Raw genomic sequence first — 25,933 nt, 5'->3', positions numbered from 1 at the left:
ATGGAATTGCATGGCAGTTTGCTCCATAATTCCACTCCTGGTGCTCAGATGCGGTTGTGATTTCTAGGTCTCTCTCTTACTTAGGCTGGTGTATTAACAGTCCCATCTGGGTCTGCTGCTTCTGCCTGCTCCATGACCACACGGTGTGTTTGTGTGTTGCTCTGAGCTGTCAGCAGAACATTTTGCTGAATCCCCTTTTTTGTTGTTGCTCTGCAACCTTTTTTCCCCTGGCCTTTCTCAGTTGTGTAAAGTCAGTTTCTTTTTCGGCATTTCCATCCCAGAGAGGGAGCCGCTACCCCAGAGAGAAGCTTGAAATATGAAGTGAGGCACCATAGAGATTACAATGAAGAGTTAGGGGTGCCTGGCTGACTTGGTCAGAAGAGCGTGCAACTCTTGATCTCAGGGTTGTGAGTTTGAGCCCCACATTGGGTATAGAGATTACTTAAAAATAAAATCTTTAAAAAAACAAAATAAAAATGAATGAGTAGACAGCTGGCAGGATTTCAGTGCCTGATATGTGATTCAGTTCTGAATGTCTCCTTCCTCCCTCTTTTTCAAACATACCTCTGTATCTAATTTACCAGTGGTTGCTCCAGTGACTTCTCTGTAGGGATCTTAACCTAGTATAGTACTCACTGCTACTTGTAAGAACCAGGAAAAAAAGGTTACACTTAGCCCCATCCTTTTTACCTTTGTATAAGGTAGTAAAGTGGGATTAGATATTTTTCTGGAAAAACCAACAGTGTGTTCCCATATGTAGCATAAGTCTGGGTACTTAGAGAGGAATGCTTTTTTTTCTTTTTTTTTTTTTTTTAAGATTTGTTTTATTTATTTATTTAAAAAGATTTTATTTGGGCGCCTGGGTGGCTCAGTGGTTGAGCCGACCGCTTCCCCCCCTCTCTCTGACTGCCTCTCTGCCTACTTGTGATCTCTCTTTCTCTTTCAAATAAATAAATAAATAAAATATTTTTTAAAAAAGATTTTATTTATTTATTTGACAGAGAGAGACACAGTGAGAGAGAGAGTACAAGCAGGAGGAATGGGAGAGGGAGAAACCTGTTTCCTGCTGAGCAGGGAGCCCTATGAGGGGCATGATCTCAGAAGCCTGGGATCATGACCTGAGCCGAAGGCAGACACTTCATGACTAAGCCACCCAGGCACCCTATTTATTTATTTTAGAGAGAGAGAGAAAGAGAGACCATTTGCATAAGCAGGGGGAGGGGCAGGGAGAGGGAGGGAGAATCTCAAGCACCACACTGAGCCCCATGTGGGGTTCTATCTCACAACCCCAAGATCATGACCTGAGTGGAATCAAGAGTCAGTCACTTAACTGACTGAGCCACCCAGGTGTCCCAAGAGAAATGCATTTTGTATCTATCCTCTTACCTCAGATTTTTAGGGACCACTAACTAGAAATCTATCTCTCTCTCTTTTAAGATTTTATTTATTTGTGGGAAAGAGTGTGTGCATCAGCAGGCAGAGGGAGAAGCAGACTTTCTACCAAGCAGGGAGCCTGACATGGGACTCAATCCCAGAACCCTGGGACCATGACCCCAGCCGAAGGCAGACACCTAACCTACTGAGTCATCCAGGCACCCTTGGAGATCATTATCATTCTGTCATGGGAGATAAATAAAAAAGGAAGCTGTTATAAATGTAGGATTCTTGGGATGCCTGGGCAGCTCAGTTGGTTAAGCTGCTGCCTCCGGCTCCGGTCGTGATCCCAGGGTCCTGGGATCGAGTCCCGCATTGGGCTCCTTGCTCGGCGGGGAGCCTGCTTCTCTCACTGCCTCTGCCTGCCTCTCTGCCTGCTTGTGAGTACTCTCTCTCTCTATCTTTGGCAAATAAACAAAATCTTTAAAAAAAATAAAAATAAAATAAAATAAATGTAGGATTCTTTACTGGGGCTTATATGAGTTATTGGCATGTTTCTAATCTTGGCTCTAAATGAATTGTAGAGGTTTGATTTTTTTTTTTTTTTTTAAGATTTTATTTATTTGAGAGAGAACGGTCTAGCACAAACTGGGGAGCAGCAGAGAGAGAGGGAGAACAGCCTCCCAACTGAGCAAGGAGCCCGATGCGGGACTCGATACCAGGGTCCTGGGATCATGACTGGAGCCAAAGGCAGATGCCCAATGGACTGAGCCACCCAGGCACCCTGATATTTTGTTTTGTTTTGTGTGTTAGGTATTTGTTTTTCAGAGCAGCTTAGTTGTTTTTCATGTTAAACTTCTGTGCAATTTTTTTTCTTTCCAGTTTTTTTTTTTTTTTAAATTTTATTTATTTATTTGACAGAGAGAGATCACAAGTAAGCAGAGAGGCAGGCAGAGAGAGAGGAGGAAACAGGCTCCCTGCCGAGCAGAGAGCCCGACGCGGGACTCGATCCCAGGACCCTGAGATCATGACCTGAGCCGAAGGCAGAGGCTTAACCCACTGAGCCACCCAGGCGCCCCTCTTTCCAGTTTTTTATTTGAATTCTAGTTAGTTAAACTCCTGTGTGAATTTAATGCTGAATTAATGGCTGTAGCTGAAAGAAATCTGGTACTTGAGTACCCACAAATACCAGGGGTAAGATTTCTCTGTTTCTGAGTAAAATCATTCAAAATTTATATGTATTCAATCAGTAAAAGTAAGCCCATTTCGATGAATAGTTTGGAGTATTTCAGACCATTGCAATTTGATGAATTGAGTATTGCTAGAAATTGGCATTAGATTGGAAATGTGAAATGAACTTTGTGTTTGTAACTGAAAGTCATCAGTGATAACATTTTTGATCCTATGTATTGTAAGTGGATAGGTTAACAGGGAACCTGGGGGGGGATAGAGATGTAAGAAATATTTTATGTGAGTAAATCTTTTCTTTGGAGACCGGAAAACTTTGGAAAAAAATTTCAGTTTAATACACATCTTTTGAGCATTTTTTTAGTGTAGCCCAAAGCTGAACTAGAAGAATGAATTGAAATTTTTTCCCCATTTGCCCGTCATCATTAGATTAAGAACTAGAATCCAGGTTTCTTCCTCTACTGTTTAAGTGTATTTTCTGGGGTGCCTGGGTGGCACAGGGAGTTGGGCCTTTGCTTTTGGCTGGGGTCAGGGTCTCAGGGTTCTGGGATTGAGCCCTGCACTGGGCTCTCTGCGGCAGGGAGCCTACTTTACCCTCTCTCTTTGCCTGCCTCTCTGCCTGCTTGTAATCTCTCTCTCTAATGAGTAAATAAAATCTTAAAAAAAAATAAATGTATTTTCTTTTGGACAACCAGACGATCACACTGAAAAAAAAAAAGCCTCATTTTGGCCATTTAAGAGGCCAAAAAGGGATTCCCCCCAGTTTTAGGCTTAAGAGCAGAGCTATGATTAGAGCCTAAAGAGTAATAAAGGTAAGAACAAAAGGTGGTATTGCCCCCAAAAGGTAATAGAAAGTTATGGAATTACCAGATGTGAATGGTTCTTGATAGATGTACAGTGTGCTCAAGGAGTAAAATACTGGAATTCAGAAGTCGTGTTTCCTGGGCCACTTTCCCCAGACCAAATCAAGACAAGAAGGAGCCTTAGATTTATTGAATGTAGGTTCATAGCCATTGTCATTACTTTAGGAAATTGGAAATTTCTCCTGGTTTTAGATCACAAGTAAGCCTTTTTTGTTTCTCTGTCCACTATTCGAACTCCATTCCTGTCTCGCTGTCTCTTTTAGACATTGCTCTAGTGACCTAAACTGATTTGTCATTCCTTGTGTTTGGAGGGAGTCTAGTTATATATATATGCCTCACCCTGTATTTCAGCAGGAAGTGGGCGGGTGCTTAAGTCTATAATGAGGCATTTTTCCTTGTGGTTGCTGCATGGTAGTGAGGACTGCTGTATGCAACAGTAAATTCATACTTCTTTAAACATTTTAGTAGACAGATTTAGATTACAGTAAGCCTGTGTGTTGTCTGTCATTTTGAAATAAAATTATTTGACTTTTCAATTGAAATTTTTGCACCCCTGTGGAATGCATATTCTTTAACATAAAGAAGTTTGTTTATTGAAAGAGGAAACTGGTCTACAAAGTAAAGCTCTTCTCATATGCCCCCATCCAAAGTGCTGTTAACTACAGAACAGTGGGAAATGCTGAAGTGAAAGCAGAAGTCCTAATTGCCACACATATAACATCCCCACATGTTTGCATCCCCTGCTACTGCTGATCAGCATTTTGGGGGAGGGGGAGTGTTTCAAAGAGGAACTGCCTTGAGAAGCATTTCTGTTGTTATGGTTATTGCTATAGCTCAGATACACTTACTTTTGGATGCAACCTAAGAAATTTGCAGGTGCTATCAGTGACCTTGGCTATAAATGAAGTATTATATATTTATTTATAATAAACGGCTAGTAATAAATATTACTGCCAGAATGAGCAGTCATCTGTCTTCTTTCCTGGTGGTGACAGGAATTCAGAGTGGGATACAAATGAGTGTGTCCTGTCTCAACATGTAGCCTTCCTTCATTACCTTCTACCTCCCTCTCAGTCTTTCTCACCTCACTGCACTTCAGCCTCAGGGTGTTGGGATCAGAGTTGTAAGAATGTAGGGCAGATCTCAAAGTCTCCTTTTGACTTTGCACTGACCACATACGATATATAAATATTTCATGATAACTTCTAATTTACAGATTTGTGGAACCTTACTGTGGAAGAGACCTGAGAGAACACCTCATCCAGTTTCCACTTCAAAGCTTGAATCCCACCATGGTACTGACAGTCTAGACTGGTCCATATGCTGCCAGGCCATGGCTAGGGAGGGATGCCTAAAGTCTTCTGTTTGTTCTCAGACTCATTCTCAAGTCCCTTAGGCTGAAAATAGCCAGGAGTAAAGATGGGGTTGCTGCTGAGTCTGGCTGCATGTCTGGAACTATTCCAGAGCCAATTTTTTCTTTAGACTTACTTGGGTAGCCAACTCCCAGATCAGTCTGAGCCTCCCAGGGTGTAAATAACTTAACCTCAGGACTCTGTCTGGAACATCCTTTGGACCATTCTGTATCCTGTAGGTCCTAGTAACTAGATGGATCTAGATCTGGAGAAAGATTTGATTCATAGCTATAATCCATCCCTCTCTACATTTCTTAAACCTGCCTCTAGCCTTGTGTTCAAAATGCAGTGGAGGTTGGATATTGGATGTTGGTCAGTGAGGAGGTTATGGCAACTTAGGTAGGAGCAAATCTAGGAATTTTAGAACTTCTTAAAAATCATCTGACTTAGTCCCTTTATTTTGCTGATGAAGCAGCTGAAGCCCAGAGTGAGAATTACATTATCTTTGGTTTAGAAGGCATTGTAGAAGTCATCCAGTCTGACCTCTCAACATCAGCATCTTACAATCTGGGAATATCTCCCCCAGCATTCTTGATAGCTGGTCATCCAGGGGATTGTCCTGCGAACTCATAACCTCTGAAGAAAACCTATTCTGATATAGAACAGCTCTAAGCAAAAGGAACTAACTAAATTGACATCTATTTCCCTGTAACTTTTATCTTCTCAGTGGTTCTAATTCCTTTCCTATGTAACATCTCCCAAGGTGTAAGACCTCAGATCCCCAAATTAGCAGATATCAGCATATAGTTGCCCTAATCAGAGTAAAATAGAACTGAAAAAGAACTTGATTGATACTATGAAGCCAGGTCATTCACTCTTTTTTTTTTTTTTTAAAGATTTTATTTATTTATTTATTTATTTGACAGAGAGAGAGATCACAAGTAGGCAGGCAGGCAGAGAGGGGGGAGGAAGCAAGGCTCCCTGCTGAGCAGAGAGCCCATTGCGGATGGCTCAATCCCAGGACCCTGAGATCATGACCTGAGCTGAAGGCAGCCTTGTAACCCACTGAGCCACCCAGGCGCCCCCAGGTCATTCACTCTTTCATGGATCCAAAATTTCTTTTTCCAGCTGAGAACCACTGCCTTCTTAGATTTCTTCACTTTCTCTTCTGTCACTGGCACTAACATTTACCCTTTTTCATGGTACTTTTAATAAAGAAACATACGTTTTATCACTTTGTGAATATACCTGTGTTCCAGAGTATCAGGAGAAAGCAAATAGGACTGGAAAGGGCAGACTCACCCCAGCAAACTGGCTTCTCCGTTCATATTGGCTAGCCGTAGTTGACCTCTCCATTTCTATTGTCTTTTTCTTAGCCTGTGAGGAGTCCTAACTGATCTGTTTACCTCCAGCCTTCTCCTGCCCAAATATAACATCTTTGCTTCTGTTAGAATGATTTGTCTAAATGCAAATTTGACCATGTCACTTCCTTGATTCAGTGGTTTCTTTTTTTTTTTTTTTTTTTTTAAAGATTTTATTTATTTATTTGACAGACGGAGATCACAAGTAGGCAGAGAAGCAGGCAGAGAGAGGAGGAAGCAGGCTCCCTGCTGAGCAGAGAGCCCGATGCGGGGCTCGATCCCAGGACCCTGGGATCATGACCTGAGCCGAAGGCAGAGGCTTTAACCCACTGAGCCACCCAGGCGCCCCGATTCAGTGGTTTCTAAACACCCAGTACTCTACAAGTTTTCCACTAAATGACTACTGATGATAGAGGAGCCTTTCTCAACTGGATTTCCATGAGAGAATTAAACCCTAATGCCATTAGGCATCCATTGTATGTAATGTATTAACTTTTTCTCCAATGCATCTGGAATGGTGCTAGTTATGTATAGTCTTGAGGAGAATTGAGAAAATAGTCACTCTAATCATTTTCTTTGTTCTGTGGATCAGATGAGGAACTGAGTGTGAAAGAGTGGGGAGAGAATGTATGTTCTTCAGGAGATCCAGAAGCCTGGCTGGGAGCAACCTCAAAGAAAAACAAAACAAAACAAAACACACTAAATGTCATAAAAGTTTAGGGTTTCATCTTTAAATTTGTGTGACTATTGCATTCTACCACATAGAATGTCCATAGTTAAAGGTGTTTAAAAAATATTTGTGAATGAACGTACTGATTTTATAGGAAGGTTTCCTAGGGCCCATGGAACTACATATATATAACTACCTTTTTTCTCTTAGCCCTGTAGTGGACATTTTATATGTGTTAAATTACTTAATGTCTCTAGGAAACTTGCCCAAGATTGTACAGCTAGTAAGGTGTCAGAGTCCAGGTACTAACCCAAGTATGTTTCAACTCCACAGCTTGAAGCTGAATTGAGTCAAGAGCCTTAGAAGTTTTTTTCGAAGTTTATCTTCACCGGAATGTAGGCTTTTTTTTTTTTTAATCCCCTTGGTCAAGTTAACTGTTGTGTTTCAGATCAAGCATAATTCTGTACTTCTTATGCTGAATATAACTAACTTTGATTATCCAAAAGGAAAATGAACAGTGACTCAGGTAATTCCATATAACAGGCAGTTTTGTCTGTCTTTGGTGGTTCTGAAACATACTAAATGGCTTTATTTATTTATTTATTTATTTATTTTTAAAAGATTTTATTTATTTATTTTACAGAGAGAAATCACAAGTAGATGGAGAGGCAGGCAGAGAGAGAGAGAGAGAGGGAAGCAGGCTACCTGCTGAGCAGAGAGCCCGATGCGGGGCTCGATCCCAGGACCCTGAGATCATGACCCGAGCCGAAGGCAGCGGCCTAACCCACTGAGCCACCCAGGCGCCCCTATTTATTTATTTTTAAAGATTTTATTTCCTTATTTGAAAGAGAGAGAGAGAGTGGGGTGAGGGGCAGAGGGAGAAGCAGACACTCTGCTGAGCAGGGAGCTGCGGGGCTAGATCTTGGGGACTCGGGAGGGAATCATGGCCTGAGCTGGAGGCAGACACTAGCTAAGGGACTGAGCCAAATGACTTTGTTTTGTAGCAGATTTACTTTTCTAATGGCAGCTAGCTTTTTTCATAAGAGGAAACCATCTTGCTATTGAAAACTTGGTTCCCCACCCATATGACATAGAGTTGACTCCATTTGTATCTGCTTACTCAAGGCCCTTGGGAAAGCATAAATGCTAAACTACCAAGGTATTAGAAGCATCCCCTGCCTGGCCTCCAGTTTTACGTGTACCTGACCATCTGGAATCCAGTTTCCGATAAGTGTCCAGTGAGAACGTCTGGAATGTCTTGTCAGTGGCCACGTTCAGCACAGAATTTCAAGGGAATCTGGCTTCTTTAGTTCTCTGAGAAGCTGGAACAAATACTGAAATGATTGCTAATAGAGGGAGCTACAGTGACTGTTTTCAATCCTTCTCTGGCTGCACCATTGAATTTCTGGTTCCTCCAGAAAGCTTGAAATTTGGGAGTCTAAGAGCATCCAGAGGATGGTGTACAGATCCCTGTGAGGTTCAGTTTGTAGCCTCCTGCCTCCTTTCTTGTTAGAAATTCTTCACCAATGAGTTACTAATTGATTGCATCTTAGTACCTGGTAACCTTTTACATCATGTAAAAGAGAGGTTAGACTGGAAGGGAAAGTCCAGAGTTTGGATTAGAAAACCTGTTGAGTCATAGGGGAACTTAGCAGAGGAACGGAATGAAAATTATTTCCTTAGACAGTAGACAAATATTCAGGAAACACCTCTGCACCCCAAAGATAGGCACAGCTGCCACACAGTGACTATTAAAGGGAGGTTCAAAGTTATGAGCAAACAGCTGATTCTCTTGGTTCTTGGGCTGTTGCTGTTGGTGACAGGAAATCTTGTTCCCCAAGCTGCTGGCTTCCTGTTTTATTTTTACTCTTAGTAGATCAGAATGTCCATAACAAGGAGCAGTCTGTTCCAAAGGGTTCTTCTCCCCCTTTGAGCCTGAAGGGCTTTTTTTTATGCCTTTTGGTCAGACAATATGTTGGTTCACTTTTAAGATCTATGATATTTAGCTTGGTTTAAGCATTTTCTATTCATAATCAACTTTTTTTTGGTGATGAGCTGGTGTTTTAAGATTTGATGTAAGTAAACCTCTGCTTTGCTTGTTCTGAAATGTATATAGAGAAAGAGGGAGGGAGGAGTTTGCGATTTGGGGTATGTTACCTTTGTGCTTTACCTTTTCATTTGAAGTGAATTGGCATTTCCCCTAGCATGAAAACCATTAGGTTGTACATTTCTTTAGTTTCACAAGATACAGAAACAGGACCTGCCAGCCCAGTGTGCCTTTGGCTGTAGCCAGTACCTGTTTTGTTGAGACTAAAACCTCCTTCTATCCTTGTAAAGCTAGGAATTTGGTAATCTAATTCTAAAACAATAGCTCAGCATGAACCTGAAGTGGTGGGGGATTTCCTAGGGAAAGGGGCTCAGCTGACAGGATAAGAAACGGTAACCGGAAGGTTTCCGGATCTGCTCCAGACACTTCCTGCTGTCTCAAGAGCCTTTTGGCACAGGTGTGTTGAACCGGATGTGAGAGAGAGAGAAAAAGGGAGCTTTTGGGTAGAAGAGAAAGGACTGGGGAATCTTATAGAACAGTTTGCTCAGCATCATGTTTGACATATTGAACATGTAAAATTTTCCTTGATATTCTTTAATTCTGTCAATGTACAGACAAAACTTTAGTAGTGTTAATAGACACTGGCAGCTAGTGTTTAGTTGTACATTAACAGTCATCTATCAGGGAAGAACTGGAGAAGTTACGTCGGGATGTAGATCAGTGGAATCAATATTGGCAGCTTAATTCCATTGTGGAGATTATCGGATGACAGGAGCTCTTTTTTGATCCTTGTAATTGATCATCTGGAATCTGATCTGTGCTGATTATGGACACACCAAGGATGGGATCCGTCCAGACCATTCAGAGCCTGCTGAATGGACTGTTTTCTGACCATGCCTCTTTGACTCTTGTTGGTTGGAGCGCAGTTGTTATTTTAAGGTTTTTAGGTTTTTATGCTCCCGGTGTAACTCAGCCAGCAGTCACCAGTTCAGAATTTCTAAACGTATCCAGCATGCCTTCTAATAGCAAATCTTAAAGATTGAAGGGAACGGGGTGGGGGCTTAAAAAAGAAAAAAATGATGAGGGAGAAAAGATTTTTTAAAAGCTGTTTTAGATCAGAGCAAGACAAAAGGAAAAAAAAAAGACTGACACAGCCCTAGTGTGCCTGGAATTTGTGGTTGAGTAATACTTTCCTGTTATTTCTTTTCTAGGTTGTTTTTCATCATTCAGAGCATTGCCTGAAGCAGGTCCACCATGCCGTTAGTAACGAGGAACATCGAGCCAAGGCACCTGTGCCGTCAGACGTTGCCTAGCGTTAGAAGCGAGCTGGAATGCGTGACCAACATCACCCTGGCAAATGTCATCCGACAGCTGGGCAGCCTGAGTGAGTGCCGCAGAGAGCCTGTGCTTTGCCCTCAGGGGTCGTTGGTGCTCTTTATTTAGTTTCCTTCTCCTCCTGTGTTCCTGTTTCTCCCCCATCTGCCTTTCCTAGGTAATGTGAAAATGTATCCCCCCCACCTTCCTGAAAGAGAGGTTCCTTTTTGGTACAGATTCTTCCCCTCAACCCTTTCTTCATCTACCGCCACCCTTTAGGTTCCCTCCACCTCCCCCTCCACCTGCTTCAAAAGAAATCTGTGGGAAGGGTAGCAGGAAGGGCTGCAGCAGAAACTGCAGATGGAATGACAGAGCAGAATTCTCTGTGTGTAAAGTGGGAGGTTCACAGAGCAGTATCTTGGTTGGGGAATGTGCCTGTAATTGCACGAGCTGTTCGATGTAGCTGACTTCGTTGAAGCCTCAAATGTGCCAGTAGTCTTTATCTCTCCGACACCCCCCTCCCCACCAACTTTTCTTCCCAAAGAGGAGTAAAGCAAACATACACTCAGATTCTAGCCGACTTGTCTACCCTGGTAGACATTTAATTGTGCTGCAAGCCCCCAGGTCCAAGTTCAGGGTACAAATTACTTTTGCAGTCTCTGGGGTATTGGGAGTTTTGCAAGCTGCATTTACACACAATGACACAAAGTGTAGCTGGAGCCATTCTTCTCTAGGAGGAAGATGGGGTTTAGTCCATTCTGTTTTGGAGCTGAGGGAAAACCAGCTCAATGATTTTTTTTTTTTAATTGGCAAGAATGAATGAGATTGCCTTGGGTGGGGTGTATGCATGGGTTTGGATTTCACTCTGAGTCAAGCTGATTTTGTTTGAAGCTGAGGTATGGGAAGGGCAGATACTTGGATAGGCTCTGCATTTGTCTAGTGCCACTCTAGCTCCCATAAGAATGACCATCAAATTGCCATTTTAGCAAAGGCATCTTGGTATGAATTATTTCAGACACTCACCCTTCCTGTCGTATCACTGCTCTTAGTAAAGGCAGTGGGACATCAGGAAAGCCTGCCTTCCCCCAGATAGTATCAGGCCGTCCTTTAAAACAGGGCCCTGAGGAGACAGAGTTCTGTGACCATATGATGTATGGGGTCTGAGATTCCTAAGCCTTTACCTAGCTCACTTGATCCAGGGCTTAGGGAAACTTGGATGGGGTGTCAGGAAGAAATGAAACCCTGCCAGTGCCTGTCTTACACAAAGGAACACTGACAGCAGTGCAGCTGACGAGGAAGCACGTGAAGGTGGCAGAGAGCTTCACTGCTTCTTAAAAGCATCATTTCTGCTTCTGTCACCCTGAGAAGGCCAAATGGGTGGAAGTCAATCACACACTGGTTCCTTCTCCATAGGACAAAGGACATCTAGCTAATGATGCTTCTTACTCTCTCTCGGCAGGAGTTACGCTCTCTCTCAGGTGTTTTTCCAGGGTAGTGTTGATGGATGTCATTGCTCACTCTCCCACTTGTGATCAGACCACTCCTGTCTGGAGGAAGCCAGTCTGAGGGCCAGGGTTGGTTTGTGCCTGTGGAAACAAGATTTCCTCACATTGTGGCGCTAACTGACCCTTTATTCATCCAGTAAATATGTATTGAACATATTTTATGTGCCAGATGCTGAGGGAATACAGCGATAATAAGAAATGGTCTCCGCCTTCCAGGAGCTCATAATCTACCAGAGGAGACAGAAATGAATAATTCTTACGGGGAGAGGGTGAGAGGGGAACTCATATTTGTTGATTGCCTACTTTACACCAAGTTTTAGTAGGATATTGACATAGATGTCAAGTAATTCCCCTGGGTGATCCTTTGAGGGTAGGGGGTGGTATTCCCATTTTTCAGGTGAGGAAATAAAGGCTCAGAAAAGTAGAGTGACTTGCCTAGAGAGATAGCAGCCAGTAAGAGGTAAAGTCAGACTTCCAAAGACTTTCTCAGCTCTGTCCTGTACTCTCTGTCTCTGCCAACACACTGCCCTGGTTCAGACCTCTGTTGACTTTTACCTGAACGATTGCCTTATCCTCCCTTTGGCTTCCCTTTCTCTGATCAACCCTCCTAAATCTATAAACCTAAAAATCTTGTGACTCTTAAGCCTATGTCCCTACCAGAGTGGTCTGCTTAAAACACAAATCTCACTTTTTACTTTTATAATTCTCAATTGTTTGAATTTTTGAAAATTAAGACTGTTAACTTTTGCAATTTAAAAAGTATGTGTGGTGTTTTTTTAAAGATAGAGTAGAGAGAACACAAGCAGGGAGGAGGGGAGGAGCAGAGAGAGAGGGAGCAGCAGGCTTCCTATTGAACAAGGAACTTGACGTGGGGGTTCCATCCCAGGACCCTAAGATCATGACCTGAGCTGAAAGCAAACACCCAACTAAGCCACACAGGTGTCCTTAAAAAGTTTTTTTTTTTTTTCTTTTTTTAAATGATTTTATTTATTTATTTGACAGAGATCACAAGTAGGCAGAGAGGCAGGCAGAGAGAGAGGAGGAAGCAGGCGCCCCACGGAGCAGAGAGCCCGATGTGGGGCTCGATTCCAGGACCCTGGGATCATGACCTGAGCCGAAAGCAGAGGCTCCAACCCACTGAGCCACCCAGGCGCCCCTTTACTTACTATTTATTTATTTGAAGAATTTATATATTTATTTGACAGAGAGAGATCACAAGTAGGCAGAGAGGCAGGCAGAGAGAGAGAGAGAGAGGAGGAAGCAGGCTCCCTGCTGAGCAGAGAGCCCGATCCGGGACTCGATCCTAGGACCCTGGGATCATGACCTGAGCCAAAGGCAGTGGCTTAACCCACTGAGCCACCCAGGCGCCCCCCCTTTACTTACTTTTTAAAAGAGTTTGTTTGTCAGAGACTGCACGCACACCCAGGGAGCTGCAGGCAGAGGGAGAAGCAGGCTCCCCGCTGAGAAGGAGCCCAGTGTGGGACTCCATCCCGGGACTCTGGAATCACGGCCTGGGCTGAAGGCAGCGGCTTAACCAGCTGAGCCACCTAGGTGTCCCTAAAAAGTGTTTTTATTATTTTAAGATTTTGATTATTTATTTGACAGACAGAGGTCACAAGTAGGAAGAGAGGCAAGCAGAGAGAGAGGGAGAAGCAGGTTCCCCGCTGAGAAGGAGCCCAATGTGGCACTTGATCCCAGGATCCTGAGATCATGACCTGAGACGAAGGCAGAGGCTTAAGCCACTGAGCCATCCACGCGCCCTTAAAAGGTGTTTTTAAGTAAGAGTACAGGGGCACCTGGGTGGCTCAGTCATTAAGCATCTGCCTTCATCTCAGGTCATGATCCCAGGGTCCTGGGGTGGAGCCTTGTGTCGGGCTCCCTGGTCAGTGGAGAAAGCCTGCTTCTCCCTTTCCCAATCCCCCTGCTTATATTCCTGCTCTCACTGTCTTTCTCTGTCAAATAAATAAACAAAATCTTAAAAAAAAAAAAAGATTCCAGATCCTTTTAAATAAATAAACAAATAAATGTACAAATGTTAAAAGTCCTCCCTGTTCCTCACTGTGGGATTGTATAAGTTTCTTGGTCTTGCATTCGAGACTTTTCAAGACTTGACTTCCTTTCTAATCATTTTTCTTTTTCTTTTTCTTTTTTTTAAAGATTTTATTTATTTATTTGACAGAGAACACAAGTAGGCGGGGCGGGGGGCAGGCTCCCCGCCGAGCAGAGAGCCCAACTTGGGGCTAGATCCCAGGACTCTGAGATCATGACCTGAGCTGAAGGCAGACGCCCTCCAGTGATTTTTTTTGCAATCCATCTTCTCCCAGGGATTTTACAATCTTTTAAAAACAATTTTTTTTTTTTAATGAAAAAGGAGGAAAGGAGGGGGGGGGGAAAGGAAGGAAGAAAAAATGAATTATCAACTACTTGTAGTACTTCTGAGATAGACCACAGTCTCTCATGCGGTGCCCTTGCTATTGTTTCTCCTGCCTGTAGATACCTCACTGTCCTTGTAGCTGATCTTCAAGGCCTAGCTCAAGGACCTCCTCCTCCAGGCTGGACTAAGTGCTTCTCTGAACTCCTATTATGTGCCTGTAATTACTACCTACCACATTATATTGAAAATTATCTGTATCTCTTACACTAAATTAAAAGTTCTCTGGTGGCAGAAATCATGTCTTGTTTGTTCTTAAACCCCAGTGTTTATCCTGCGTAGTATCTGGCATCCAATAGAAGCTCAGTAAATGTTTGTTGAATAATTCATGCCTATATTCTCGCCACCATTCCATGCTGTTGGTGCATAGAGAATCAGGGAAGGAGGTAATACTCCTGTGGGGAGTCAGTGCATGGTGTGGGAGTATAGGGAGAGTTAGGGAATGCTTCACAGAGGAGATAGATTTGAATCAGACCTTGAACGATGACTAGAATTTCATCTTGCAGACAGTGGGACAGGAATAGGCTCATATGTGCTTCACATTCATGACCTTGGCCTCATGGCCTCATGTACTACCGCCAGAAGTGCTTGGTCTGGTAGGCACAATCTGATTATGGAATGGATAAAGCACAAAACTAAAAATTCCACAGTCTTGGATTGCTCCGTGAGAGCATATCCAGAGTTTTTATTTTCCCTCAGTGCAGAGAGATTGGCATTTCACATATTAGGTTGCCGTATCTTAGGAAATATAGGCACAGCCAGCCAGCCTGTACTTTTGAGTCAGTATCCTGACCACCTGGTAGAATGGAATCCTCACTTGGGTAAATTAAGAAATCATGCTGTGATATTGGGTTTTCTGAGTGTAGAGGCGCCATGCCACTGGGGGACTACTCCAAGACTTTTAGACCTCAAGCAAAAGCAGTGCCATATTTGTAAAAATCAGATTTAACCTGTTCATGTCTGCCTAAGATTCCATTTGAACAGTTCTGCTAACAGGGGGCGGGTGGGGGGGAGGGTGGGGATTGAAGACTGCTTTGGAATCTCTTGCAAAAATATGGTTACCAACCATATTGTGAATGTCCTGATGTGATAGTGGATCTGTTTTGGTAATCTGAATGAATGAAATTTAACTCTGACCAAGGTACTTTTAGTTTTCTCCTTATATAAGTGTGTTACACTCCTATTTTCAGAGATTGGGGTAATATTTAGTACCTGAAGAATAGGAACTATCATATTACTGACTGGAATTATATCTTAAATTTCCTGTAAGTGTAAAATGGCATATTTAAATAACTCATAGTCTTGAAAGTCATCTGATGTGGTTGGGCAGTTTCATTTTAACAACCTAACATTTTTTAGCCCATTTAATCCTATGACAGTTTGGTAAGGTTGATACAGATGAGGAAATTGAGGCTGAGACATTGTAACTTGCTGAAGAGTATGTAGGTATAAATAGAAAGAACTGAGATTAACTCCAGATTTTTCTGATTGAAGTCTGCTGAGACTTACATGTATAGACCCAGGGTGGGCCTGATGTGATGATGTGAGGTGGGGAAACCTTCACACCACCTCCCTCCATCTTCAGATAGCATTCTCAGTGTTTACATGTTTATATGTTGGGGGTAAGATTTATCTTGAAAATCGCTTTCACATTCAGCCACTACTCACACTACCACTACTACCTTCACCAAGGAGCAGGAAATCCCAGGTATTCTTGGTGCCTTAAGGATGGGTTGCTTTGGGGTTTTCTTTTCCTCCAGAATAGCTAGTCAACAGATTTTTTTTTTTCCCCTTAGTAATCCCATTGTGGGCTCAGACTCACGACCCCAAGATCAAAAGTCACATGCTCTACCAACTGAACCAGCCAGGTGCCCTGGTTAACAGATATTTTTGAGCCTGGTTTATTTTTCATAAGTAATGTTGTATGTTTATCTGCTTTAGCTTTCCAATCACAGTTTTCCATTACCTGAATGAACACGATGCAGTGTGGTTTTTATAGGAACTTAGCTGTATTATGGACAGGGATCAGATAACATTGTCAGCCTGCGGAACAGAAATTCAGCTTCGTTAGCCAGTTTGTGTCTTTGAACCCAGGAGCTTCCCATGGTTGTTTAAATCACAAGATCGTTCAGTATGCAAAAACTTGTTCTTTCCTTGATTAGAAACTCCTTATTGACTGAATTTACCAGCAATTCAAAATATGCTGTTGATTGGTCTTATCCTTACTCTCCAGGTTACACTGGGAAGGTGAGCTGCAGTTCACCATAAAGGTGCAGTTTTGGCCTTTTGACTAATATTTTCCCCCTCAAGTGTAGACTAAGCACAAACAAAGTTTAAAAGCTAAAAGTCAGAACCTACTTAAAATAGTTCTCAGTAGTTTTTTTGGTTGGGCACCATCACCTATGCCTACCTTCACCTTGCAAGTAAGAAACTCAGTATTTTTATTCATGTGTGCGGCTTTTCATTCCTAGCAAGAATGTGCTTTGTGGCTTGGAATGACAATATGGAGGTAGTGTCAAATTGCTGGTAGGTTTCTTTGGCTGCAAATTCTCATTGCATTCCAGGGTTGAAAGTACGGAACTCTTTTCTTTTTCTAAAAAATAAGATACTGTGGAAAGAGACCACTGGTATATTTGGTTTTCAGGCAGGGCTTGAAAATTTCAGCTTTTCATTTGTTCCCTCAGATGTAGATTTGAAGGATTATAACCTAAAGCAAAGACTTCCAAAGTTGCAGGTTACAGAACATAAAATAACCTTCACCTCTTAGAAAAAGTTTTAACTCTGTTTTGAGTTGTTGATAAATTCAAGGCCCCTCAAAGATACCACAACTCATCATGGTTATTGAATGTACTTCGAAGGTTCCATTGAGGATGTAATTTTTTTTTTTTTAAAGATTTTATTTATTTATCAGAGAGGGGGGGGGAGAGAGCGAGCACAGGCAGACAGAATGGCAGGCAGAGGCAGAGGGAGAAGCAGGCTCCCTGCCGAGCAAGGAGCCTGATGTGGGACTCGATCCCAGGACGCTGGGATCACGACCCGAGCCGAAGGCAGCTGCTCAACCAACTGAGCCACCCAGGCGTCCCGAGGATGTAATTTTTTATTTTTCAAGTAAATTGTAGACACCTACAAGGTCCTCATAACTCCCATTCTGTTTTCAAGAACATTTTACAAGGTGCTTTTACAGAGCAGCAAGGGGCGAAGGGCTATAGGCAAATGTGTAGACATTGTCTACTCTTCCAGGATTAGTTTTTTGTATTGCACCTTTTGATATTATTCAGCCTGCATTGAGTTCTTGACCATTCAGAGTTTGCCAAGAAGACTATTAGAGAACAAATGCAGACTGCTCAGGCTATGGAGGGCGCATCTCCATCTCCAAGAGCAAGCATCTGCATGTAACCCAAACTGTCCTGGAGGTGGGTGGGTTTTTGTTGGGGAGGTTGGGAATAAGATCTTTAGGAGCAAGTTTTTCTAATCATTTATGTCATTCTTATGCTCTAGTGACTTGGTTTCTTTGCTCTGTCAGGTAAATATGCAGAGGACATTGTTGGAGAGCTCTTTACTCAGGCAAATACCTTTGCCTCTCGGGTAAGTTCCCTTGCTGAGAGGGTCGACCGCCTACAAGTTAAAGTCACTCAGCTGGATCCCAAGGAAGAAGAAGGTAAGGAAGCTGAGCTCAGCATTTGCAGGCTTTGCTGAGCAGTTTCTTAAGATATTTTTCTCCGGATTTATAAAAAAGTGAGGGGAAAAAATCACAGAGACCTATGGAGTTCTGCTTTGAAATGACACAAGCCGGGGTGGTGTAAAGAAACCTTTTTAGCTCTACCACACCCCCACATGCTCCCTTTCTCCCATTCCCCCAGTTCTTGCTCAGATCCCCCCTCCCCCAATCGTATTTTGTTACCATAAAAGTACTTGGAAGATTCATTCCTCCTAAGGAGAGGCCTGCTAGATCTGGCCACATAGTAAACCTTTGTGTTGCCTCATTTTGTTCAGTCGTGAAATGGCTGGGCTGCTGACAGCCTTGTGGGGCTTCCCCAGAGGGGGAGAAAAAAAACCTGGCTGCAGACAGCCGCAGCCAAGAAACTGCAGCTGAGGCCTCTCAGACTGGTGTGACTCAGTGTTTGCTCAAATAGCCTGTCGTCCATTTTCTCCTGCCTTCCATCTTCTCTCAGTGTCACTGCAAGGAATCAACACCCGGAAGGCCTTCAGAAGCTCTACTATTCAAGACCAGAAGCTTTTTGACAGAAACTCTCTCCCAGTACCTGTCTTGGAAACATATAACACCTGTGATACTCCTCCACCTCTAAATAATCTGACCCCTTACAGGTAACTTCGCTAGTTCTTCCCTTTGTTGATCTGTGGTTAACAGCACTAGATTGGCATTTTAGTTAAAGATGTTTGCATCAGAGGATTGTGTCCAGAACCCCAGAGTTGTTTGTGGCGGCAGCAGCTAATGTTTACCATATAAACACTTGTCACTTATTATTGTTTGGCTTCTGAAATTCATAGTAAATACAATATATATTGAAAGTTTGCTCTAGCATTGCATGTTGCAGAGTTAAATTTGGTATAAGCCAGGTCCATCCTGGATCCCATCCAAGGAATTTAGTTATTACAGAACCAAAAGGACTTTGTTACAAAGCAGTCCTAGAGCTTGCATCCCAGGGGCAGCATTCGAGCAAGGCTCCCACTTACTCTGAAACCACTAGATTACCAGATGTTTAGGTGTGTTAGTAGAGTTAGCTTTGTGGACTGGCTGCTCTGGGCCCTCAGGGTCCTTCCAAAGCTTAAGGAATAATTGGCGTTCTTCCAAATGAGTGTCGTTTAACTTTGTTTAGAACATCCTTTTGACATTGCCCTCTGCTAGGCCCTATACTGCTGCAGCTAAACTTGAGATAGACAACTTAAAGCCCCTCCCCCTCCAGGGGTCTGTAGTATGATCATCCTGCAGAAAACCACTGAGCAGGGGCAGAAAGTGAATATTTATCTTGCTTGTATCCATAAATATCTTTGGAACAGGTAAAAAGTAATTACAGATAGCTGGAGGCAGATGTCTTCTGCGAGACATGGGTATACTGCAAAGTAGGATGTGTGTGTGTGTGCAGAACTCAAGGACACCCACCTGATCCAGGGAGCCTGGAAATAGGAGCGTGGAAGCTATTCACACAGATAAAAGTACACAGCATCTATCCCATAGCGTCTATCCTGTGTTATTATTATGTAAAATTATGTTTATACCTTGGCTTTCAAAGGGGCTAGCTAGCAGAGCAGGACAGTTTTGACTCTGTAGCCTCCATTATTTATCAAGTTGGATTTGGGCAGAGAGGTTTCAGGGCAAGAAGGGAGTGTACACCTGATACTGAAGGGAGTGTAACATATGACATGGGGCTTGTGTGATAGAATAGGATAAACAAATGATATTAAGATGAAGTTTATTTTTCAGTTAATTATATTTTCCTTTTTATCATTCTCCTCTCAGTTATCTGGATTTGGCCTAACAGAAATGAACAGTGGTGTAGCTAACTCAAAACAAGATTTAATATAAAAGTCATTAGTGTTTGATTCGGAAATGCTTTCTGTGTGTCATGACAGGCCAGGGAATAGAATTGCCTTTCTAATAAATGTCCACCCCTAGCACATGCTTTCTGGAAAGAGAGAGAGACTTAGTCATGCCAAAGTGCAGGATTCCAACCAGGACTATCAAGTCTGGTAGGTAACCCTTACATGGACACTCAGTAGCTCTCTTGGTTACTCCTGTCACAGCCACTAAATGATGGTAATTAAATCTCATCATAAGGGGTGCCTGGGTGGCTCAGTGGATTAAGCCGCTGACTTTCGCTCAGGTCATGATCTCAGGATCCTGGGATCGAGCCCCGCATCGGGCTCCCTGCTCAGCAGAGAGCCTGCTTCTCCCTTTCCCTCTCTCTCTGCCTACTTGTGATCTCTCTCTCTCTGTCAGATAAATAAATAAAATCTTAAAAAAAATTAAAAAAAAAATAAATCTCATCATAAAACAGCTGGCCTCTGTTCTCACTGGGGCCCTCTTGTGGTTGGGGCTAGGGTGGGGGTACTGAGCTATTCTAGAAGGGAGCAGGAGCAGGAAGGTGGATTGCTATGGTGACCTGTTCTTACAGAGCAATAACAGCTGCATACATAAACACTTTCATGTATATGTGTATCTATACATAATGTACACATGTGTGCCTGCACCTACATGTATAGGCTTCAGGTGGGTGGGAAGCCACTAATGCTTCCTGGAGAGTTCTGGGGAATTGGTGGAGGAAAGGGAACCAATGGCAGAAATCCCCTCTGATGTGCCAGGATATCAGGTTATCCTCAGGGAGATGTCTGTAGCCATGCAGATCATTAGAAATAATCAGGATCCCTGCTGCTCTAGCCTGTTCTTGCCCTGACCATGCAAATTCCTCTACTAGGAATTGAAAGTAAGGCTAAGTTTCTTAAAAAGCCAGATAAATAAAGAGGTGCCATTCTGGGGGCACTGGAATGCTGATGTGAAGAGGAAATATGCAGTCAATTTGAATGACTTCTTGATTCCTCAGTGTAAAAACTGCTAACTGGTAGGTATTTGGAATATTGGATTTGGTTGGGAGCTCATCTGTCTACTGACAGCTACTTGTCTTCATTTCTATCCCAGGGACGATGGGAAAGAGGCACTCAAATTCTACACAGACCCTTCGTACTTCTTTGATCTTTGGAAGGAGAAGATGCTGCAGGACACCAAGGATATCATGAAAGAGAAGAGAAAGCATAGGGTGAGGGGAAAGGGGCCTCTGTTCTACACATCAGTAGGCACGATTGTGGAGGGGGGATAAAAAGGAAGCCAGTCTTATATGAAGTAATCATTCTGAGTGGCTGCTTGCTTGGATGCCAGGTGAAACTCTTTAAAAAATGTGTCCACTCCAAGCACAACCAAGATGAAAGTATAAATCACACCAAAAATGTGTTTGTTCCCCCTAGTGCTATTAACAATTGAGTATATTCAGGCTGAGTTTTAGAAATTGACTTTTCTATTCACCATTTATTTCTCTTGTAATTTGCACCTGACTCTGCTGGACACTCAAGCTAGGCTAGTCCCTTCCCCGCCAGTTTTGCAGCTCATTTCTCAGAGAGCAGCACAGGGCTCCACAGTGTTTGATTTACAAACAGGAACGGTTTAACACCTTCACTACTGATTGGGTAGGGCTGGGTGAGGGCATAGGCCTAATATTGGGAGCTGTTCCTCTCCCCTTAGACCTTCAGTGATGTGTGTAAGCATATGACCAACCAGTTGCAACGTCACAATCCCATTAGCATGGCTGCCGGGAGGCCCAAGAGAGCACCAGGGGCGAGTGCAGCTGAACAGGCTGAGGAACTCCTCATTGGTTGTTTGATTTTGTTTTGTTAACTGTTTCCTTATATTTGTCCCAGAGACAGTGACTGACCTTTGTGGCAGAGCAAGTAACAAATAGCTTTTTACTAACTTGCTAACAATTAGAGCTGCTCAGAAACATGAATGAGTTACCCAGAAAGGTAGTGAGTTTCCCATCTGTAGAGGTGTCTGAGTGTTGAACTGAGTGAATGTGTTTGACCTTGGGAGGTGGTTTGGACTAGATGACCTCTGGGTCACTCCAAAACGGGTAATTCTATAAATTCTCTAGTTACTGTGTGTTGTCGAGGCACATCGTCTCTTGGGTGTGCATCCCTGAAGGTGGATGGAATTTTAATGAAGGACTTTGGAATAATGTTTTACAAAGGTTTTTCTGTTTCTTTTCATTATAGAAAGAAAAGAAAGATAATCCAAATAGAGGGAATGTAAATCCACGTAAAATCAAGACACGGAAGGAAGAGTGGGAGAAGATGAAGATGGGACAGGAGTTTGTGGAATCTAAAGAAAAGCTGGGGCCTTCTGGGTAGGTAATGCTTTTGTATTATTGGTAGCCTTTCTGAAGGGCCTGGGGCCATGGGGGTAACAGCCTGGCAGCTCTGGTGTGGCACCTTTCACACTCCCCTGAAGTCTGGCTGTGTGGCTAAGATCAATATCACTGTTAATCAGCTACCTTAACATGCATCCATCTGGTGATAAAAATTTGCTGAATAAATCAAGAGACTCAGCAGTTTTAAATGAGATAACTGTAGTAGTTCGGAAAAGAAGGCCCACAACTTCTAATGCCCTTGCTCTGCCAGACGCTAGTATGTCTGTGGGCCCCAAAGGAAAGACTGGAAAGAAAAGAAAAGTGGTCTTGGGAGCCCTTTGCCTCCAGAGCATTGATTTGAAGGTCATGCCTAAGAGCTGGGCATTTCACAGGACTGGAAAGGGCCCGGTAGAGAATTTGTGCACATCACCGAAGCAACTTTTCAGTCAGCCTTTGTCAGTCTCGGGAGAGAGGCTAGCCAAGGGACTGAAAGCAGACCTCAGAGACAGTGTGGGAAAGGTCGCTTGGCCAGTATTGAGGCTATATATCTCCATCGGGAAACAGTAGATGTCAGTCTGACCCATTTCCCAATACCAAATCACACTGGAGATTTAAAAGGGGGAAAAAATGGTTTTGAGCTTGGTTTGATGCTTATCCTGGTGTCCGACCTGTGTGACATTCAAAGCCAAGTCACCACGACTGCTTGGCATGAATGTTGCCCTGGTTTTTTCTCTAAATACATTGCATCCTGGCTGTCAGAGAACCATGCCAGCCCATGCCGGGTGTCTAGGAATGATAAAAGGAAAGAGTTGAGTTGTTCTTGCTTTTAGGAATAACTCTACCATGAAAATCTTGACTTTTAAAAATCTTGACATTTCTGACACTAGTTCTTCTTGGATTAAGAGATTTGTTTTAAAGAGTGATGAAGATGGTGAGAGAAAAAAATAAACCTTTCTCTCTACAGGGAAATCAGACCTGAGGGTACCATCATTACATTCACCTCCCAGTAAAAGGGGCCATTTGTTCTGTGGCCCCATCCTGTTCAGACAGGCCTTGTCCTAGGTTCTGTGACTGTAAGGCCAGAAACTTGCATGTTCAGAATGCTAGCTATTATGCATTTGGTTTTTGTTGTGTTTGTGTGTGTGGAATGAGACTAGTGAAAATGAGGACTTTGCCTCCCATTTTCCTGTTGTCCGAGAAGTTTGGGATTGGGCTACGCGGCTGGTCTTCCTGGATGTGCTTGTTGGTGAACCTATAAAGAGATGTACCAAGCCTGCAGGGCTCCAGGCCTTGGGGATTTTCTGCATCAGAGCATCATTTGACTCGTTAGTTCCCTCCAGCTCTCTTCTCTCCGGGGTCTGTTTGAGATGAGTTCTTTAGAACCCAGCAGTAGTGGAGAGAAGGGGGAGATGGAGCAGATCCAACCATCTTTTGCTGGCTGCTGTTTGTTGTATTCGTGTCATTTGGTGGTTTGTTGTTCACCCAAGGCCCAGTGCTCTGAGCGACAGGTTTGCGTGAGGCACAGGCCCTAGTACCCTCCTTAAGTTGGCAGCTCCTCATACTGGATAAGAGACCTGGCAGAGAGACCGAGTCTAGCTCCCACACAGCAACTTGCATTTGTCCTTAGCTTGGTTTTGCAATCAAATGCCTCCTTGGCCTTTGAGTACTCCAGAGGCTTGCTGACCTCCACACCAGGCTGTTGCCAGTCACGTGTTTGCAGCTCACTAGCCTTGGGGCTCAGCTTTGCCCTTTGCCACAAGACAGACTTTGGGATTTTGCGTATAGGCTGCTCTTAACATTTGGGAGAGAATTTTTAAAAACTGCTGCGTTTGACAAGGCCAGCCAGCACTGGGAAAGGAGCAGCATGGTTTTGATTATCCATGTTGAATCCCATTCCTCTGAATCCAGCAGGAATAGCCGGGAGAGACTTAACAATAGAATTCAGTACTAAATTTTAATCCTGAATTTAGTCCTAAAATAAGGTTTCAGAATAGCAGAAAATATGTGGGAATATTCTTATTTCTTTCCTCCTAAAAGCTTTTGTATCAAATGCATTTTTGTAGGGTCTCTTAAAAAAAAAAAAAGAGTACCACTCACACTCTTTAAATGACAGTTTTGGCATTGGGTTCATTGTCAGGTATCCACCCACCTTGGTGTACCAGAACGGCAGTATTGGCTCTGTTGAAAATGTGGACGCAAACAGCTACCCACCACCACCGCTGTCAGACTCCACTTCTCCACCTTCTCCTTCCTTCTCTGAGGACAGCTTGCCTCCCCCACCAGCAGAATTCAGGTAAATGGTGCTCTCTCTCCTGTCTACTCTGGGTGGTTACATACTCAAGAACAAAATAAGTGTACCTCAGGCCGCCTGGCTGGCTCAGTCAGTGCAGCATGCAACTCTTGATCTCAGGGTTGTGAGTTCAAGCCCCGTGTTGGGTGTAGAGATTACTTTAAAAAAAAAAAAGTCTTAAGGGGAAAAAACCAACAAAGTAATTGTTCCAAATTCAGGGCAGGACCAGTAAAATAACTTGAAGCAGGTCTGTCTAGATAATAGAAATAATTAACATTTTATTAATTGTCTGTGAGGTGCCAGGCATTATGCCAAACACTGTATATATTGCTTCATCCTCACAACAGCACTCCTGAGATAGGTACCCATTTTACAGATGAGTAAATGGTGAGGCACAAAGAGGTCAATGAATTCACCTAAGGTCACACAGCCAGTCAGAGACAGGGCCTTGATTGGAAAGCAGGTCATTCTGCCTGCAGAGCCCGTATTCTTTCTTTTTTTAAACTTTTTGGTTTTTTTTGTAAGATTTTATTTATTTGTCAGAGAGAGTGAGAGTGAGCAACAGAGTAGGCAGAGAGAGAAGCAAATAGGCTCCCTACCAAGCAAGGAGCCTGATGCAGGTCTCGATTCCAGGACCCTGGGATCGTGACCTGATCCAAAGGCAGATGCTTAACCTACTAAGCCACCTACGTGTCTCGAGAGAGCCTGTATTCTTTTTTTTTTTTTGAAGATTTTATTTATTATTTGACAGGCAGGCAGGCAGAGGGGGAGGAGGGTAGCAGGCTCCCTGCTGAGCAGAGAGCCCGATGTGGGGCTCAATCCCAGGACCCTAAGATCATGACCTGGGCCAAAGGCAGAGGCTTAAGCCACTGAGCCACCCAGGTGCCCTGAGAGCCCATATTCTTAACAATTACTGGAGCAGATAGAGATTACCAGCTTACCTCTTGTTCTTTCTTAGCTTTAACTCAGCATGGAATAAAGTGGTATATCGTCTGCGGTCCTTAAAATATTTAACAGACACCTTGCCCAGTTATCGAGGAACTTAGCAATCAGTCACCTTTCTACCGTGTTCTGGTTCAGTTCACTGCCAGAAAGAATGAAACAAAGGAAAAGGGGAGGTGAAACTTCGACTTTGTCCGTACTGATGTTTGGCAGAGATGTACAGGGGAAGAGTTAGAATATGGCTGGGAAGGGGTCTGTCTGAGGAGTGTTCAGAGTTCAGTGTTTGCTTACAGTTACTTTTCCCTTTCTGATGCCTGACAAATGCGAGCTTTGAAAGGTGCACTGTTCTCCGTGGACACTGTTTAATCTGAGATGAGATATGTTGAAGACCCCTCAGCCGGACACCTAGAGCAGTGCTGGAACTCCTCCCCTAACCCGGCCTCATTCTTGGTGACTCTTGACAGCATTCCTCCCAGAGTGCTTTTGGCTGGCGGCCCTGTCAGGTGCAGCTAAGGCTTGAAGGTCTGTGGAAGGTTCCAAGATGGATGCTTTTTTCTGAGGAGTAGCTATTAGTGGAGGGTAGGCACAACGGTGGAAAAAGAAACCTTTCAGCCTCACACATGGTCTGAGACCTTACAGCTGCAGCCAAGCCTATCTGACCCGGGAGCGGTGCTCCTTAGTTG

General features: G+C 43.4%; 1 protein-coding gene across 2 annotated transcripts in view; it reads left to right on the top strand.

The window, feature by feature from the left end:
• WASF2 (WASP family member 2) overlaps positions 1-25,933 on the top strand; it is a 76,960-nt gene that overhangs the window by 44,612 nt on the left and 6,415 nt on the right. Inside the window, exons 1-7 of one of the 2 annotated variants that reach the window (XM_059376815.1) lie at positions 8,805-8,883; positions 10,067-10,239; positions 17,629-17,763; positions 18,278-18,431; positions 20,761-20,878; positions 21,885-22,015; positions 24,156-24,311. In XM_059376815.1, coding sequence (XP_059232798.1) covers positions 10,110-10,239; positions 17,629-17,763; positions 18,278-18,431; positions 20,761-20,878; positions 21,885-22,015; positions 24,156-24,311 — 824 coding nt within the window. In that variant the 5' untranslated portion in view covers positions 8,805-8,883; positions 10,067-10,109. Of the gene's footprint in view, positions 1-8,804; positions 8,884-10,066; positions 10,240-17,628; positions 17,764-18,277; positions 18,432-20,760; positions 20,879-21,884; positions 22,016-24,155; positions 24,312-25,933 lie in introns of those variants that run through there. The other variant, XM_059376813.1, reaches the window with a different exon arrangement.

This window comes from Mustela nigripes, chromosome 14, assembly GCF_022355385.1.
Source record: "Mustela nigripes isolate SB6536 chromosome 14, MUSNIG.SB6536, whole genome shotgun sequence".
NCBI lineage: Eukaryota > Metazoa > Chordata > Mammalia > Carnivora > Mustelidae > Mustela > Mustela nigripes.
Note: the sequence above shows the minus strand (reverse complement) of the source record. Positions and strands in the feature narration are given on the sequence as shown.